Below are 15,487 nucleotides of genomic sequence, written 5' to 3' on the forward strand. Positions count from 1 at the left end.
TTCTAGCATCGTGGACACAGGCCTTAAGAGGATATTTTGGAAAGTCAACCCTTCAACGATGTAGTCCAAGTGGAAAATATTGTTCTACGACTTAGGTCTACAATGAGTTGTCGGTTGTCAGGCTAACGTTACACTCGTCGTGATTGGCTGCGGGATAGAAGATTTCTAGATACTCGAGAGTTTCACTATCCCGCGGCTAGTCGACACACTTGAACAATTTGTCGTACGACAAATATTAAGGCCCAAACACAATGGCAGGCAACAGGAGCAGGGAGTAGAATTTCTGACGTTGGATTGGTTGGGTGAGAATTTCCGACGAGTCCAACGTTTAAGAAAATTCTACTCCCTATTCCCATTGCCTGTTGGCTGGCAATGCGCGACAGGCTTTAGCCTTAGTCAGAAGTTGGAACTGCGTGTCGATCCTTTTTCTTTCTGGGTGAAAGCAACAGAAGCGACGTGTAGTTCTGACAACTCGTTGCAGGCCAGGCCTGAGATTGATCAGTACGGCTCGTCTGACAAAGAAACTGGTACAATTTGCGTCCATTATTTTCAAATAGCAGGATTAAGATGAAGGAACTCTTAACTGTTCCTTTGTTTTTTTAGACATTCAATCGTGGTGGGAGGTGCCAAGTATAGCACACTTTTGCTCATTATTTAGAGCTGCCTTCAATCTTCTGGATTTTGATATTGAGGTATCTAATCAAGTGCGAGCTCTCTAATGAGTAAGCAAGCGTACGTTAAAGCCCGTTAGTTACCGCTTCAAGCATTTTTACGGCAGTGAAACACGCTGTCACGCTTCAGCTTTATAATATTATTTCTTGGCTTGTACAGCATTTTGTTCTCTTCTTCTTCACGTCGCTGTAATCGCGAGAGGCCGCCCCGATGTTAACGTCGCTTAAAATTCTAGGATCTGGAAGAGGCTTTGTTGACGGACGGCGGTACCGAAGGACGGCTGCTTCAGGAACTGATAGTAAAGTTACTGGAGGGTTGCTTGCCAAATGACACCCGCAATGACATCTCCACCTTTAATTATCAGATGTTTCTGCGTAGACTCTTTCGGAAGAAATGTCAAGTACGTATGCCAGGTCTCGGCCGTTGCGCACCTTGTAAAACTCCCCTCGTCGCTCCCGCACCCGATGTGGTAAATCGCGACTAAAACGCCCGCACGTCTCTGCGCAGGAATACAAGTGCGAAAATCCTTTCAATACGGACGTAGACTTCGAATTGTTACCGCTTCGTCAGAAGGTAGAGATACTACGCGCGCTCTGTGACTTTAGGCTCGACGCCGAAGACGTAGTACGTATTCGAGTTGCCGCAGTAATTTTACACACGCGCGCAGCTCCCTCCGACGGTCGAATAAACGTGAAACTAATAACAGGAGCAGTCGTTGAGCAACTTGGACTCGGACAGCCTGCGAGTCGAACCTTTGGGACATGATCGTAAGAATTCTGCCTACTGGTACTTCTACGGCACTCGACTGTACCGGGAGGACTACGTTGTTACTTCTAACAGTGCCTCACACAAGCAGAAAAGTAAGCCAAGGGACAGAAAGCGTAAGAAACGACGGAACCGAGTGGCGAAGGAGGAACAGGAAGAGGAAGAGAAGGAGGAAGCTAGTTTAATAAACAGCGGGAGCAACGGGCGCGAGAGCGTTTGGCAGGTTGTTTGCTTCACTCAGCAAGATTGGAGCAGGCTGGTTGAAAAATTTCGCGATTCGGTAAAGACCGCTTCCTCTTCTGTACAAAATTTTTTTATATACAGGGTGTCTCCGAATGGTCTGTACAAACTTTTGGAATAAGTTCCAGGGACCTAAACGAGCAGAAATGTCCCATGAACATGGGGTCGGAAACGCTTGTCTCTGGAGTTACGACGTTCCGAAGTTCCCTAGAATGGCTGGAGAAATTTTCACGTCAAATCGCACAGGTGTTACAAAGTTTATTTACTGAAAACCCCTGTTTATTCTATCTCGGTACCAGACGTAGCAACTCGTCGCCAGCGGATCGTGGACGGCTGCGACACAATCCGTAATACACCAGGTATTTTCCAATGGGTTCGCCAGTCAGTGCGACGACGTGCGCAGGTTTCCTTGGGACTTAACGGAGGCCATTTCGAACATTCCCTGTAGCACGTGTACTACTGTCCTGTTATGTCCGTGGCAAAAAACCAAGGAAATAAATAAACTTTGTAACACTGTGCGATTTGACGCGATAATTTCTCCAGCCATTGTAGAGAACTTCGAAACGTCGTAACTCCAGAAGCAAGCGTTTCCGACCCCATGTTCACGGGACATTTCTGCCTTGTTTGGGTCCCTGGAACTTATTCCGAAAGTTTGTACAGACCATTCAAGGACACCGTGTATACACATTGTTGTGAAATTGGAAATAAAATTGTGTGTGTTTATTCGCCTAGGAATACGACACCGAACGCAAGCTTTATCGCACGTTGTCCGAGGACTTCATGCCGGAAATACCGAAATTGTTTGATCTGAAAGAGAAACAGCAGCGACGTAAGCTATTACAACGTAATAGCTCGCGAGTGCTTCGTAGCCAGGAACCTGCTACACAGATGGACGCAGTCATGGTCAGATCCAAGATCAGGACTAAAACGACCAAAGGGACTAAGAAAGGGACCCAAGCATCGAAATCTTATATTAAGGAGGACGCCACTCCGCCGCTACCGGCTCCACCGGTCCAGAAAAAGGGCCGGCAAACGAACAACTCTCTGGCCTCGGCTGTCGGCCAGATCGTAATTCACACCAGGGATGAGGTAGAGGACCTGGAGAAGAAGAAGAAAGGCGTCGGTAATCACGGCGATGGCAATTACGTGTCGTGTAACTACGGCTACAAGTACGGCTACTCGTTCGGAATCGAAGAGGAGGAGCGTTGCGTCGGTATGCACAAGGTTCTCGAAAGTATTAAGGATCACGTGGACGCCTGGCCATTTATTGAGCCGGTGGATGAGGACTATGCGCCAAGGTACCAAGTTTATGCCACAGTTTTGAAACCACGACTAATTACTTATATCCGTTATTGAGTTCTCAATAATATATTGCGAATAATCTTTACAGGTACTATAGTGTGGTACGCAGGCCAATGGATCTGAAAACTATGGAGGAGAAGCTGGAGAATGGCTCGTATAAGAATTTAAGTCAGTTTAAGCGCGACTTTCGACTTATCGTCGACAACTGCAGACAGTACAATGGTTCTGATAACGGTTCGTGATGCTTTTAAATCGTTTGCATATATTTATTTTAGGGATTGCATTGTACTGTGTGCGGCTAAGCTCATGACACGTTTTTTGTATTCCAGAATACACGGATATGGCGGTTAATCTTAAGGAAGCCTTCGACAAAGCCGTGAGTCGATATTTGGAATCGGAAACGTCCAGTGACGAAGATCCTACATCGCCTCCGTCACTGGCCGGATCACCTACGTCTTTATCGTATCCCTCGCGTCATTTATCGTCTTTGCACCATAACGCACGAAAACGTTCGAAAAAATCAACGAAAAAGTCCAAGTCGTATAAACCTGAAAGTAAAGCAAAGTCTAAGAGTAACGAAAAGGTGGACGAGGATGAAAAAAGAAACAAAAGTATTAAAGTTGCGAAGAAGAAGAGGGGAAAGAAAAAAGGGAAAAAGGTGAAAGAGGAGGAATCGGACGAGGATGAGGAGGAGCAGGAAGATCGGGAAAGCGAGGATTCAATATCCGAGACTAGTACCGTGACGTCGAAGAGAAGAAAAAATATTGATGTAAATAGTTTACTTAAAACCAAAAAGCTATCGAAGGAAACGGAAGAATTAAAAGCGTCTAATAAAAAGGCGAGCAAAGAGCGGCATCAGTCGAAAAAAGACTCAGAAATTGTACGGTCTGCCAAAGAAACGAAGGAGAACAAGAAACGAAAGGAGAATTTCGAGGAAGATTACGAACCTCCGGTAATTGCGAAGAGTAAAAGTAGAAAGATAGAAAAGAAGGAACTTGAAGAAACTGCGATATTGATAGACAACGCGAAGAAAAGCAAGTTGAGAAAGATTGAGGTGGAAGAAAGTGACACGGTATTCGAAGAGAGCAAGAAGCAATCTTCCCATGTCAAAACGAAAAAGAGCCGTAAGAAAGAAAAGTCGAATTTGAAGACTGTAACCAAGTCTGACGAAAAGTCCGACAAGGGCCACATGAAGCAAAAGAATAAGAAATCAAAACAAAAGAACGAGGAATTAAAGAATGGAGAATTAAAAAGTCAAAAGGATCCCAAAGATGTAGAGTTAGAAACTGTTTTAGACTCCAAACATACCCACATCTCCAAGAAAATCTCCACATTCATTGGTAATAAAGACGTAGACTCGCTTGATAGTTTAAAAGATAAGATAAGCGATAGAAGACGAGAGGAAAAATTAAAGAATGAGAAAGAGAAGCAAAGAAAAGCGAAAGGTGACGTTCATGGTGTCTATTCAAAAAAAGTGCCTTCAAACAGTAGTACTTTCCACGACAATGATAAAGAAACTAGTGCAAAGCGATCAAAGTCGAAGAAAAGTACGAAGGAAGATAAGGTTGCGGATGACGGGACTAAGAAGCACGATCCGGAAATCAGTGAAAATAAAAAAAGCACTCATGCTAAACATACCAAAGGATTGGGAGCCGAAGAGAGTCCTGCGATTCAAGCATTAAACCAAGCGACGGAGAAAACACTTCATGTAAGCTTGCAAGATACTATTTTCAAGATTATTTCAAGATTTCTTATTTTTTAATGTTTAATGCAATTCTGGATTTTTTTTTAAAGAAATGGAAAACACGTGTCCAAAGAGAAACTAATATTTTTAAATTGTAAACTATGTCTCGACTATCTTTAATTAATGTATCGATAATTCTGTGTATATTCTGAATTGCAAAATCACATTGTCAACAAGATTATTGCTCTTGAATTCTCTTGTATCTTAATACGGGGGATTCAGTTTTCTTTTCGCTTTATTCACTTTCTGTGAATCGTATGCATTATTGATTTGATCTATTACGTGCGACAGGATATTAACAAGTGGCTTGACGACGCGCCCAGACTCTCGGGATTCTCGTCTGGCAGTGACTCGCCAGTGCTTCACACCTCTTCCATCGAGTCTAATCGACCAGGATCCAAAGTCGAGGCTGTGCGAAAGAGACCAAGTTCCATCAAGATATTTGGTCCTCATGGACCGAATAGGCCGAAGAAGATACAGCGCACGATCGATCGTTTGCAGCCCGGTAAAAGCAAGGGGAATTTACTTCTGAAGAAACCGCTTAACGCGCCCAGCACCAATGCCAATGATGCCGCGAGCTCTACTAGTGATAACGATCAGTCTAACAAGGATAACGACGAGGAGCCGAAGCTCAGTTTAGGTACTGTGCTGAAAAACGTGGATTCCATCCAGTTGATCTGCAAGAGTCTGGTGTCGTCGCCGAATCCGAATTTGTCGAACGACGACGAGGAAGAGGATCACTCTCTTGCGACACAAGCGTCCAATGTGAAGGAGGAGAAAACGGGGGGGAGCGCGAAGGAAGCCACGAAAGCGTCAGGCACGGCGGAGGAGAAGGACGCGGCTCGATCCGGTACGGAAGAGGCGCAGAAACCGAAGTCCGCGACGCCAAATTTGAGTGCCTGGTTCAAAGCCTTTGGAGCGCCGAAATCAAAAAAGAAGGACGAGGAGGCGGAAGAGGCGACGATGATAAAAAAGGACGGGGATTCGCAGGAGTCGTTTTGCGGCAGGCAACGACGGCTGAGCACCGGCGGCAGCAGCGTCAGCGAATCGGTGTCGAGTTTCTCCCAGGAATCGCCACCGGCGCCGCGCGCAGCGCATTCCCCGCAGTGCCAGCCCGTGATAGCCCCGACCGAGCCGATAAGGGGCGCGGGCTTCTATCAGGACGCGTTGTCGACCGGTAGCAGCCCCTACAACAGTCCCTATTACGCGACCCCACCGAGATACAGCGCGCAATTGCCGCCCACCCCGTCGCCGCAGAATCATCCGTTGTCCCCGGCTTATCCGTCGCCTTACGAGCAACCACCGCCCGTCTATCCTCAGGTACACGCGCAGCCGCCGTATCAGTCGCCGTATCAGAAATCCTCGCCTCAGGACAACGCCAGCGAGCCGCCGTATCCGCAGATGTCTCCGCAACGTTTCCCGCAACAGTTACCCGCCGGCAATCAAAATCAATCGCCCGTTTATCCGCAACACTCCCCGCAAGCGATGCAGCCGGTGTATCCTCAGCCGTCGCCCCAGACACCGCCGTCGAATTACTCGCAGCCATCGCCGCAGCAACCATCCACCCCGAGTTACTCGCAGCCGTCACCGCAGCAGAACGCGGTCGCTAATTACTCTCAGCCCTCGCCCCAGGCGGTCGCCAGTTATCCGCAGGTTTCTCCGCAGCAGCAGCACTCCCCTTACTCGCAGTCCTCCCCTCAGACGCCGCCGAATTACTCGCAGCCGTCCCCGCAACAGCACTCCCCGTACGCACAGTCCTCGCCTCAGCAGCCCGCTGGATACAGCCGTCTGTCGCCGCAGCCGCCGCCTGCGAATTACTCGCAGCCCTCGCCCCAACCACCCAGCGCGTACGTGCAGCCGCCCCCTCAGCCGCCGAGCTTCTCCCCGCAGTCGTCGCCGCAAACACGGCCCGCCAACTACTCCCAGTCGTCGCCGCAGCCACCAAGCTCTTATCCGGCCCCGCAACACGACCGGAGTTACTCGCAGTCGTCGCACCAGCAGATCCAGACCTTCCCCCAGCACTCGCCGCAAGCGCAGTCCCCGTTCTCCGAGGCGTCGCCGCAGAACAGCTCGTATTCCCAGTCGTCGCCGCAGCCACTGACCAATTACCCGCAGTCGTCTCCCCAGCAGTCGGCAACGTACTCGCATCCGCTGCACTCGCCGCAGACACCACCAAATTACTCGCAACTTTCGCCGCAACAGGTGTCTGGGACGGTGACGGCGACGGCACCGGCGGCGACGGCGGCGGCGGCGGCGGCGGCGGTGGTGAATTACTCGCAACCGTCGCCTCAGCAGTCGCGCAATTATCCACAATCCTCCCCCCAGCAAAAGTCCACGTGCAATCCCGTGCAGCCGCCGCAACAGTCGCCCGGCTACTCGCAATCCTCTCCGCAACAGGCCGCCAATTACTCCCAGCTTCAGTCGTCCAAGAACTCGGAGGAATACGGTGCTCAGGCAACGGCGCTGTCTGCGAGTTATCCCCAGGACTTCAAGCAAAATCCCACGTACATTCAGCAGTCGCCCACGATATCCTCGTCCGTGAACGAGACTGAACACCGGGCGGAGTATCTCAAGCCCAACGCTACCGAGAAGCCCGTGACAACGGGCGATCAGCAGAGGAACTTCTCCGTTCAGTCGGAATCGTTGAACCTGAACGCGAATCATCAGATCTACCAGTCGGCGGGTCAATACCCGCCAACGTATCCGAACAGCTTTCCCAACGTCGAGCTTCAGAGGTCCGCCTCGAGGCACGGCGGCCAGCCGCAGACGCAGCAGCAACAGCAATCCGCGCCGCAAGACTCGCGGGCCGGTTTCACCGAGATCCAGCCGCGCGGGTTCCTCGGCAAGGCGCCGTCCGGCAGCGGTGATCAATTGCCCGCGGCCGCGCCGGAGCAGACGCAACTGCTGGCGTTCCAGCAGAACCTGACGACGGCCCACGAGCCGCTTTACCCGAGCGGCTTCCAGCCGTCCGCCTACTCGCTACCGCCGCCGAACTCGAGGCCGGTGTATCCTAGTCCGCATTATTTCGACCCCGGCTCCAAGTCCACCGGCGGCAGTGGAGCCGCGTCTGGCGGCTCCTCCGGCAATCCACCGCCGATGAAGAAACGCGCGTACGAGCCGCCGCCCGGCGAGTCGGGCGCGCGCGGTCTACCGCAGGAGAGCGCGGTGACGCGTTCGGGTCAGGAGCAGTTCCCGAGTTTCGAGCCGATGATGGGCCTGCCGCAACCGGAGGCCGTGTCGGTCAGTCAGTTCGACGGCACGCCGTTCGTCGGCGGCCTGGCCGACTCCATGGCGAGCAATTCGCCGTACGCGCGGCTGAGCCTCGGCCTGGTGGGCCGGCCGACGAGCAAGGAGCAGCAGCAGCTGTTGACGATCCCGCGACCGCCGCCCGGCTCGAAGACGGAGCATCTCGCCGCTTACGGGCGCGGCGCCGCGCCCAGCCCCGCTGAGCTCGAGCAGCTCAACCTGCTGCAGAGCCTGCAGAGCGCGGCCAAGACCAGCCAGGGTATCCTCGCGATATCCCGGCGATCCGGCGAGGGCGACGTGCGGGCGACACCCGTCGCCGCGATGACCCCCGTCGCCGCGACGCCGTCCAAGACGAAGAGAAGCCGGAAGAGCAAGCATCCGCAGCAGCAGCAGGAGCAGCCGAGCGCGGCCATGACGGCGACGGCCGTGGCGACGAGCGCCGAGCAGCAGCAAACGGCCGCCGGGATGCCTGCCTTCCCGCAGTACGCGGCCGCGACCGCGGCCGAGTCGATCGGCGCCCTGAAGACGGTACCGCCGCCCGCAGGTAGTGCCTTCAACTTCGCCGCCTCGGCGAGCGGCGCGACCGCCGGCCACGCGCCGCCCTTCCCCTACGACAAGGACGCCACCGCGGCGGCCGCACTCGCCTTCCTCACGGACGAGTTCCGCAATCCGAGCAGTTACTACAACATGGCCCTGCGTCAGCAGCAGCAGCAGCAGCAACAGCAGCAGCAGCAGCAGCCGCCGCAGCCGCCGATGGTGCCGCCGACGGTGAGCAGCGCCTCGGGTCAACCGACCGCCTGCAACAAACTCGGCAACCAACCACCCAGGAACTACCCGCCGCCCCACTCGTTCCTCGCCCAGAGATCGCCCTACGTCCCGCCGGTCTCCGCCTACGTCGCGCACAGCCACGGGCCCAACCTGATGGACCAGGCCGCCTACCAGCAGTACCTCCACTCGCTCTACACCCTCCAGCCGCCGCATCACCGACCGTCCTGGCTTTAGCCACTAAGATCGCTGCAAGATCGGTCCGTGATTCGATGATGACAGATCAGCCTTCTCGCGGATCTCGAAACGACGTGATCGTTTGGGCTCCTGAGGAATACCAAGTGTTAATCGAAAATCTCTTGGCGAGACGCGCGAGAGAGAAAGAGAGAGAGAGAGAGAGAGCAGTATGCCCTTGTTTTGTCAATTTTCTATTTTATTCACAAGGGACATCCTCCTCGCGACTTGTCTTTTCTCCTTTTTTTTTCTTTTTTTTCTTTTTTTTACGTAATTGACCGTCGTGCGTACCCATGAGGCTCTCTACGGAGTATTAGATGAACGACCGTTTGTAGATTTATTTGACCGCAACTTCCTTCTCACGAGCGACCGTCGCAACTCGAGTAGCTTTGACACTTTTACACCGTTCGTCGAGGGAAGCCGAGCTTCTACATGTACATAAGGGTCTACTTTCGATATAGGAATTTTTGATAGTTTTCTAAAGCGAGATTAACCGGCAGATTCAGTAGCTCTAAGTCAATCCGCATTGTCTATCAAAAGTTCCTGCGTGCGCGAGCGTCGGACAAGGTAATCTCCGCGGATAAACAATGTATAAACGTATATTTGTGCGACGACGCACCGCCGTTTGCGCGCATTGTTGACTCGCTAGGTGCGTCTTGCTGATCCGCGTTGACGGACGCGCGAGTTCCTCGTCGGCACACGCGCGTGCGTGTGCTTCGGGACACGGCGATCCTGCAATATTGAAGTATTTTGCGTTGTTAATTGAACCGACGACGGGCGTCCTCCCTATCTGCATCTCCGCCGTTCGGGTCCACAATTGGCCGAGTGTCGTTTAGCCGTCGGGCTCCTCCCCCGTCGATCCTCCCGCTCGGCCCGCTAGCGAATTAATCGTCGAACTTGTAGAAGAGGAGGAACTCCCGCCTGGGAGACCGAGGATTTTTTTTGTGTATAATAATTAATCGAGCGCGCTCTGTTGCTGGTGTACGTTATGTAGATTACCTAGCGTCGTAAGGGACCTAGCACGTAAGGGAGTTAGGCTTTCTTTGTATATATACATATGAAACACATATCTCGCGTAGATGACGATTTGCTCGAATCTTCAATGAGGGGATCTCGAACGTGGGATCTGTGCAAAGACCCGGGAAGAGGATCGCGACGAGTCGAATCCTCGTTTGGAAGAGAAAGAGGCATGGTTTTTGTTTTCTTTTTGTCGGGAGAGGCATATAATAGTATAACGAGAGATCAGCAGAAATATATGTGTATAAGCCCCATGTGCGGAATAAGAAACAAAAGACGAAATATACCATAATACGCCGCTATCGTCGTTACACCCATTAAACTCATCTTTATCGTCGAGGCAGAGTATTCGTCGGGAGGAGAAGCGGTATTGAAACTTATAAATATATACATATATATTGTAAATGTATATTGTAAATGTATCTATGACAAATTAAAGCGCAGTTTGTTACAAAATCGCAAACTTTATACCCGTGATAACGGCTATCGCCCGATATGCGTTCCTCCTCCTATACAGGGCGGTCCGTTCGGACCCAGTTTCGCCAGACGTTGCTCAACTTCGATCTTGGTTTAATTCACGTCTGTCTCTAGAGTAACAGTTGGAAAGAAACGAATTAAGCTAAGCTTGAAGTTAAATCGACGTCGGTGAAACCGGGCCTTGGCCTCGGCTCGGAAAATGCCGAAACGACTGCTCTGCGTATTTAAGACGATCCTTAAAATATAACAATTCACAAGCCTTAAAACTAGTGCAAGCTGCCGAATTCGCTATTACTCATTTCGTCATTTGAAAATGCAAAAGACTCGCTGTATTCTTTGCGCTGTCTGATGCCCGCTTCTACCAACGCGGGCAGTTACCTTTAATCGCGGCTCAACTTGCTTTATATCCAATGATATGTAGTTTTTCAAAAACGACCTACACTGGCCAATGTTTTTTATTTAAAAAACAACGTTTCGGTCCCGGATTTGGACCCTTTTCAAGTAGTCTGCAAACGTACATAACTTAACAGTAAATATTTCAACCAAGGAGTGCAATCATTTTTTTACCAATATGTAAGTGTATTTACTTATTTATTTCATGTTTGTTCCTATTTATTCTTATTTATCTTTATTCACTCTTGACATTTATTAATTCGTAACAATGTAAAGTGTAATGACTCTTGCTTGTACGCAGCTTATTAACATAACGATATTGGCCAAACGAATAATATGAGATCACCAACAATTGTGTGAAAAGGTATAGATTTGCAATTTACTTTCGCTATAATTATATATTTTTTTTATTTAGTTATGTACGTTTGCAGATTAACTTAATAAGGGTCCGGGACCGAAACGTCGTTTGTTTTTTAAATAAAAACATTCGGCAGTGTAGGTCGTTTTTGAATAACGTATTAGAAGAAGATGAGAAGTAATTTAAACCGAGATTACAGTTTATCTGCACTGGCAGAGTTGGGACAGTTACTTTATAAAAGTATCTAGTTACAGTTACAAGTTACAAATTCTGAACGCGTTACAGCTACGGTTACTCAAAAAATAACGAATCGTTACTTTGCAGTTACTTTCTCGCAATGAAAATAAAAATACTCTGCATTTGAATTGTAAAGTGTCGATAAAGGCGTTTATGCGCAAATGTAAGGCCTAATGCAATCTGTGGAGGTTTAAAATACATATAAACCCAGATAGCACAAAGATGAACATAAGTTCATAGAGAATTCATTTTAAAGAAAACATACAGAATTAGAAAAATAAACATCTGAAGAATTCTTGAAGAATTAGTCTCAATCAATTCGTCTTGAAGTATTCTTCTGAAGTTCATTATAATGAACACTTCGCGATTCAGTACTGTGAATACTTTAAGAATTTATGAGGAATTATTTGTCATGCGCGAGTATCCGCTAACCGCCATCCGGACGTTCTTGTGCAGCGTGTTACCACGTGCAATATTTTGTGTGCGTAACGTTATGTGCAATTAATTTTGTGCAATAGTTCTATTGTGTAAAAGAAAGAATCGAACGACGAGAACCGAAACGGAAGAATCATCCGATTGTCAACGAGCTTCGGTTGAGAGTATCTCACTGTTGAGTGAGAAATTATAATAATGGTGTAATGTTACTGCATATTAGATATAATGTACATACATTGGGTAAATATTTTGTAATCCTCTTTGTTCTAACACTATTCCCCTTGAATTCATAAAGTTTACATTTATTGAATTCGAGATGAATACTTTAAGAAGTTGTCAGGAAAACGATTTATGGTGCATGTAACTTCCTCTGTCACTCTCATTGTATTCTTCTATGATTTCCTAAAGAATTACAATTCAGAAAAAAGAAAACTTAAAGAATACTTTGTGAATTCAGTGTGCTATCTGGGAAGTAACTCTTAATGTAACTATCAAATTAGTTACCAGTTATTGAAAAAATGTGACCGAGTTAAGTTAAATTACAGTTGCAGATGGAGATAAAGTAACAAAGTTAAGTTATATAGAGTTACCAAAAAAAAAGTAACTGTAACTATAACTTCGTTACAGGTAGGTTACATTTGATAACTTCGAAGATTCGAAGCTTCGAAAAATTTATTTAAGGAACACTAAAAATATTGTAAATAAAAAGTACTTATTTATATATGTTAAAAATAATAAAAATAATACTTCATAATTATAATTCAGAAGTAATTGCCTATTTTTCAATATATATAAATAAGTACTTTTTATTTATAATATTTTTAGTGTTCTTTAAATGAATTCGCCGCTCGCACGAATGAATTTTTCGAAGCTTCGAAAGTTCAAATGTCGAAGGAAATGGCCAGTCCTATAGTCACAAGTAACGAGTTACTTCCCAACCCTGTGCACTGGTAAGAACTGAGCGTTGTACGCAAGTTGTACGCTCGATTTCATGAAAAGCTTTCGAAAAATGACACGACGCAGTTTTTGTTATACAATAATTGACCTCTTCCTTCGCCAGCGAGACACATCAAGGACTCTAACATTGCAACACGAGACTCCGCAACAAGAAAAATTATTAAGTATGATTCTCTTTTTTTCCGAAATGTCTGTAAAAAAAATGACATGTCATTCTCGCGTGAACAACGTATAGTAGCGAGCAGCGCGTTAAATTACACGTGGCACGTGTCAAGAAGAACGGATTCACACGCTAGCCCGGAGGCCGGAAGCAAGACAGCTGACGGCGGTGCAATCCAAAACCGCCGCGGGGAAGGGGAAGCTACCGAAAAAAAACACGAGACGCGCGCGTGTCGCCGCGCGTTCGAAGTGTTCGAACGTGTCGCGCGGTAGGTGCGTCTTTTAAGAGTCTTCTATCTTTGTTCGACATACAGTGAGTGACGAAGGGTAAGACTGGCGCTTTCAGCGCTAACAGCGTCTCTCCGGACGCGGTCAAGCGCGACGCGGCGCCTCGTAACCTGGCAGGCCGGCACGATTGACGGTGCACGCGCCGAGTCCTCCGTTGCGTAACGGGCCGACGGAGCGGGAAGCGCACGAGAGAGAGAGAGAGAGAGAGAGAGAGAGAAGCGCCAAGCGAGGCCGACTTATCTGTGATTCACGCGATATCGAGTCAAGTGCTCCGCGCATCGCGGTTGCGATACGCAGGCGGCAAAACGGCGATCGGACCGGGACGATCCCGTTAGCCCGCGAGCGAAGTGCAAAGTGCTCGGGCAACGTGCGCGAACTTGGTTAAGCGTCGCGCGGGATGCTGCACCACCCCCGAGGACTGGTCTAGCTTCCGCGAGTATTCGCGCCCGAGGTACGAGTCTTCGTCCTCAACGATCCTCGCGTCGGCGCTGGGGACCGCCCGCCTCGCACGTAGATACTCGCGTTGTGATTCGCGCGACTCCTCTCTTTCTCTCTCTTTTCCACGTACCGCGGCTTCAACTCGGCCAAAAAAGTTTTGCAGCGAGCGATTCTTGCTGATTCACTGCCCTCGATCGGATTTGTCCCGCGCGTTCAATAGCTAAAAGGCTAATTAGTCTATCCGTGCTAATGAGTGCGGCTTGATGAGTTAACGACCGATTAACGTCCACTTTTATCAATGTAGGTCGACGTTAATCTCGCTCATGTATCCTCTTCTAATTGTTAGAACTAGGCAGAGGTGAGAGGTAAATTAAATCCGGATCAAATAAGCTCATTTACGTTGCTAGAAACGAATGGTCGGAGTTTGTGCGCTTTTCATCTACGGACGAGGAAACGCGAGAAGGATATTGCGAGAATCCAGAGCACTTCTGCTTCCTAGTGTTGTTTAAAGCTGCGTCGCGCGACATGCCATGTTGCTACAGCTTGCTTTTTTTCCTTGCAGGTACAAGGCGCACAAGTTGAAGATACAAGACGACTGACCGCACGTCCCTGAATCATGTTGCAAAACGTGAACAAGGAATTGGCCCCCATAAAGTCACATTATTTCCTATACAATGCTGGTAAGTCCAATCGAGACGCCGCCTCGTCTACAGCTCTTCTGAATTCGCTGCATTTATCCCAGGGACGGGGCCGATGGTACAATTTCTGCCAACTATTGGAAAGCAACTGGGCTTCTCCGCGACGGTGGTCGGCACGATATACACAGTATTACCAATTTCCGGCCTGATCGCGAAGCCGCTGTTCGGCAGCCTGGCCGACAAGTTCAGCTTGCACAAAACCTTCTTCTTGCTATTCGAGGCCCTGCTGGCGATAGCGTTCTTCTCCATTTACTTCATCCCCGAGTTAGACAGCAGCGCAAACGTCACTCTCGTCTGCGACAATGATTTGCCGTACTTGGAGATCTGTCCGAGGACGGAATTCTCAAAGGACGTGCTAGGAAGCGTGGTGTACGAATACCACGCCGACGCAGTCTGCCACGTTCGTATAAATGCGCGCGTACTATCTTCTCTCTGGTAGCTAATAAATAATACGCACGAAACTCATCTTTACAGTTGTCTTGCAAAGAAGTATCTCGTGGCTTCTTAGCGCTGTCTGGCAAAAATGTTTCCATGAACAGCACGTTCGAGTTCGACGTGGGATTCGACATGTATCAGGATTTAGTTGTAAGAGACTTGTATAATCTTCCTTTTTTTTCTATCCATCTTTCGTGGAAGTGACGTTCTATCGCGAAACAATTTGTAGACGAAGGACTGCGTGGACGTGAGGCTGCGCACGTTTATCTACGGTATCTCGCACGTCCCGGTCTGCGGGGGCCAGCTGAGGACTTGGTGCACGGCGACTTGCGACAATAACACGGCGTTCAATCATCTTCTGCGGGAGGCCAAGGACTCGCGGGGCGACATGAAACATTCCTCGTATCAGTTCCACTTATTTTTATGGGCGGCCATTATCAGCTGGATCGGAATGGCTGTCGTAGTTAGCATAGCCGATGCCATCTGCTTCGATCTCCTCGGTTCGTATTATGCGCGGTTGCACCGATAACATTCTCCGGTAGGAAAATGTCTCAAATATTGTGTAACAATTGTATCATTCAAGAGGAAGAAAGAACCCCGCACTAATCATATAGGAAATTGGATCTC

General features: G+C 48.9%; 2 protein-coding genes across 3 annotated transcripts in view; both read left to right on the forward strand.

Moving 5' to 3' along the window:
* Positions 1-10,441, forward strand: part of LOC105558289 (serine/arginine repetitive matrix protein 2-like) — an 18,292-nt gene extending 7,851 nt beyond the window's left edge. The window contains exons 2-10 of the mRNA XM_012005879.1: positions 170-527; positions 604-692; positions 908-1,072; positions 1,180-1,296; positions 1,379-1,717; positions 2,410-2,975; positions 3,068-3,213; positions 3,309-4,687; positions 5,015-10,441. Coding sequence (XP_011861269.1) covers positions 170-527; positions 604-692; positions 908-1,072; positions 1,180-1,296; positions 1,379-1,717; positions 2,410-2,975; positions 3,068-3,213; positions 3,309-4,687; positions 5,015-8,971 — 7,116 coding nt within the window. The 3' untranslated portion in view covers positions 8,972-10,441. The remainder of the gene's footprint in view (positions 1-169; positions 528-603; positions 693-907; positions 1,073-1,179; positions 1,297-1,378; positions 1,718-2,409; positions 2,976-3,067; positions 3,214-3,308; positions 4,688-5,014) is intronic.
* Positions 10,442-13,369: 2,928 nt separating this feature from the next.
* The window catches only part of LOC105558283 (major facilitator superfamily domain-containing protein 6-B), a 5,436-nt gene continuing 3,318 nt past the window's right edge, over positions 13,370-15,487 (forward strand). Inside the window, exons 1-5 of one of the 2 annotated variants that reach the window (XM_012005874.1) lie at positions 13,370-13,740; positions 14,290-14,407; positions 14,470-14,825; positions 14,900-15,010; positions 15,090-15,360. In XM_012005874.1, coding sequence (XP_011861264.1) covers positions 14,344-14,407; positions 14,470-14,825; positions 14,900-15,010; positions 15,090-15,360 — 802 coding nt within the window. In that variant the 5' untranslated portion in view covers positions 13,370-13,740; positions 14,290-14,343. Of the gene's footprint in view, positions 13,741-13,847; positions 14,028-14,289; positions 14,408-14,469; positions 14,826-14,899; positions 15,011-15,089; positions 15,361-15,487 lie in introns of those variants that run through there. The other variant, XM_012005875.1, reaches the window with a different exon arrangement.

This window comes from Vollenhovia emeryi, unplaced genomic scaffold (genome assembly GCF_000949405.1).
Source record: "Vollenhovia emeryi isolate VEMERY1.0 unplaced genomic scaffold, V.emery_V1.0 DF939359.1, whole genome shotgun sequence".
Classification (NCBI taxonomy): Eukaryota; Metazoa; Arthropoda; class Insecta; order Hymenoptera; family Formicidae; genus Vollenhovia; species Vollenhovia emeryi.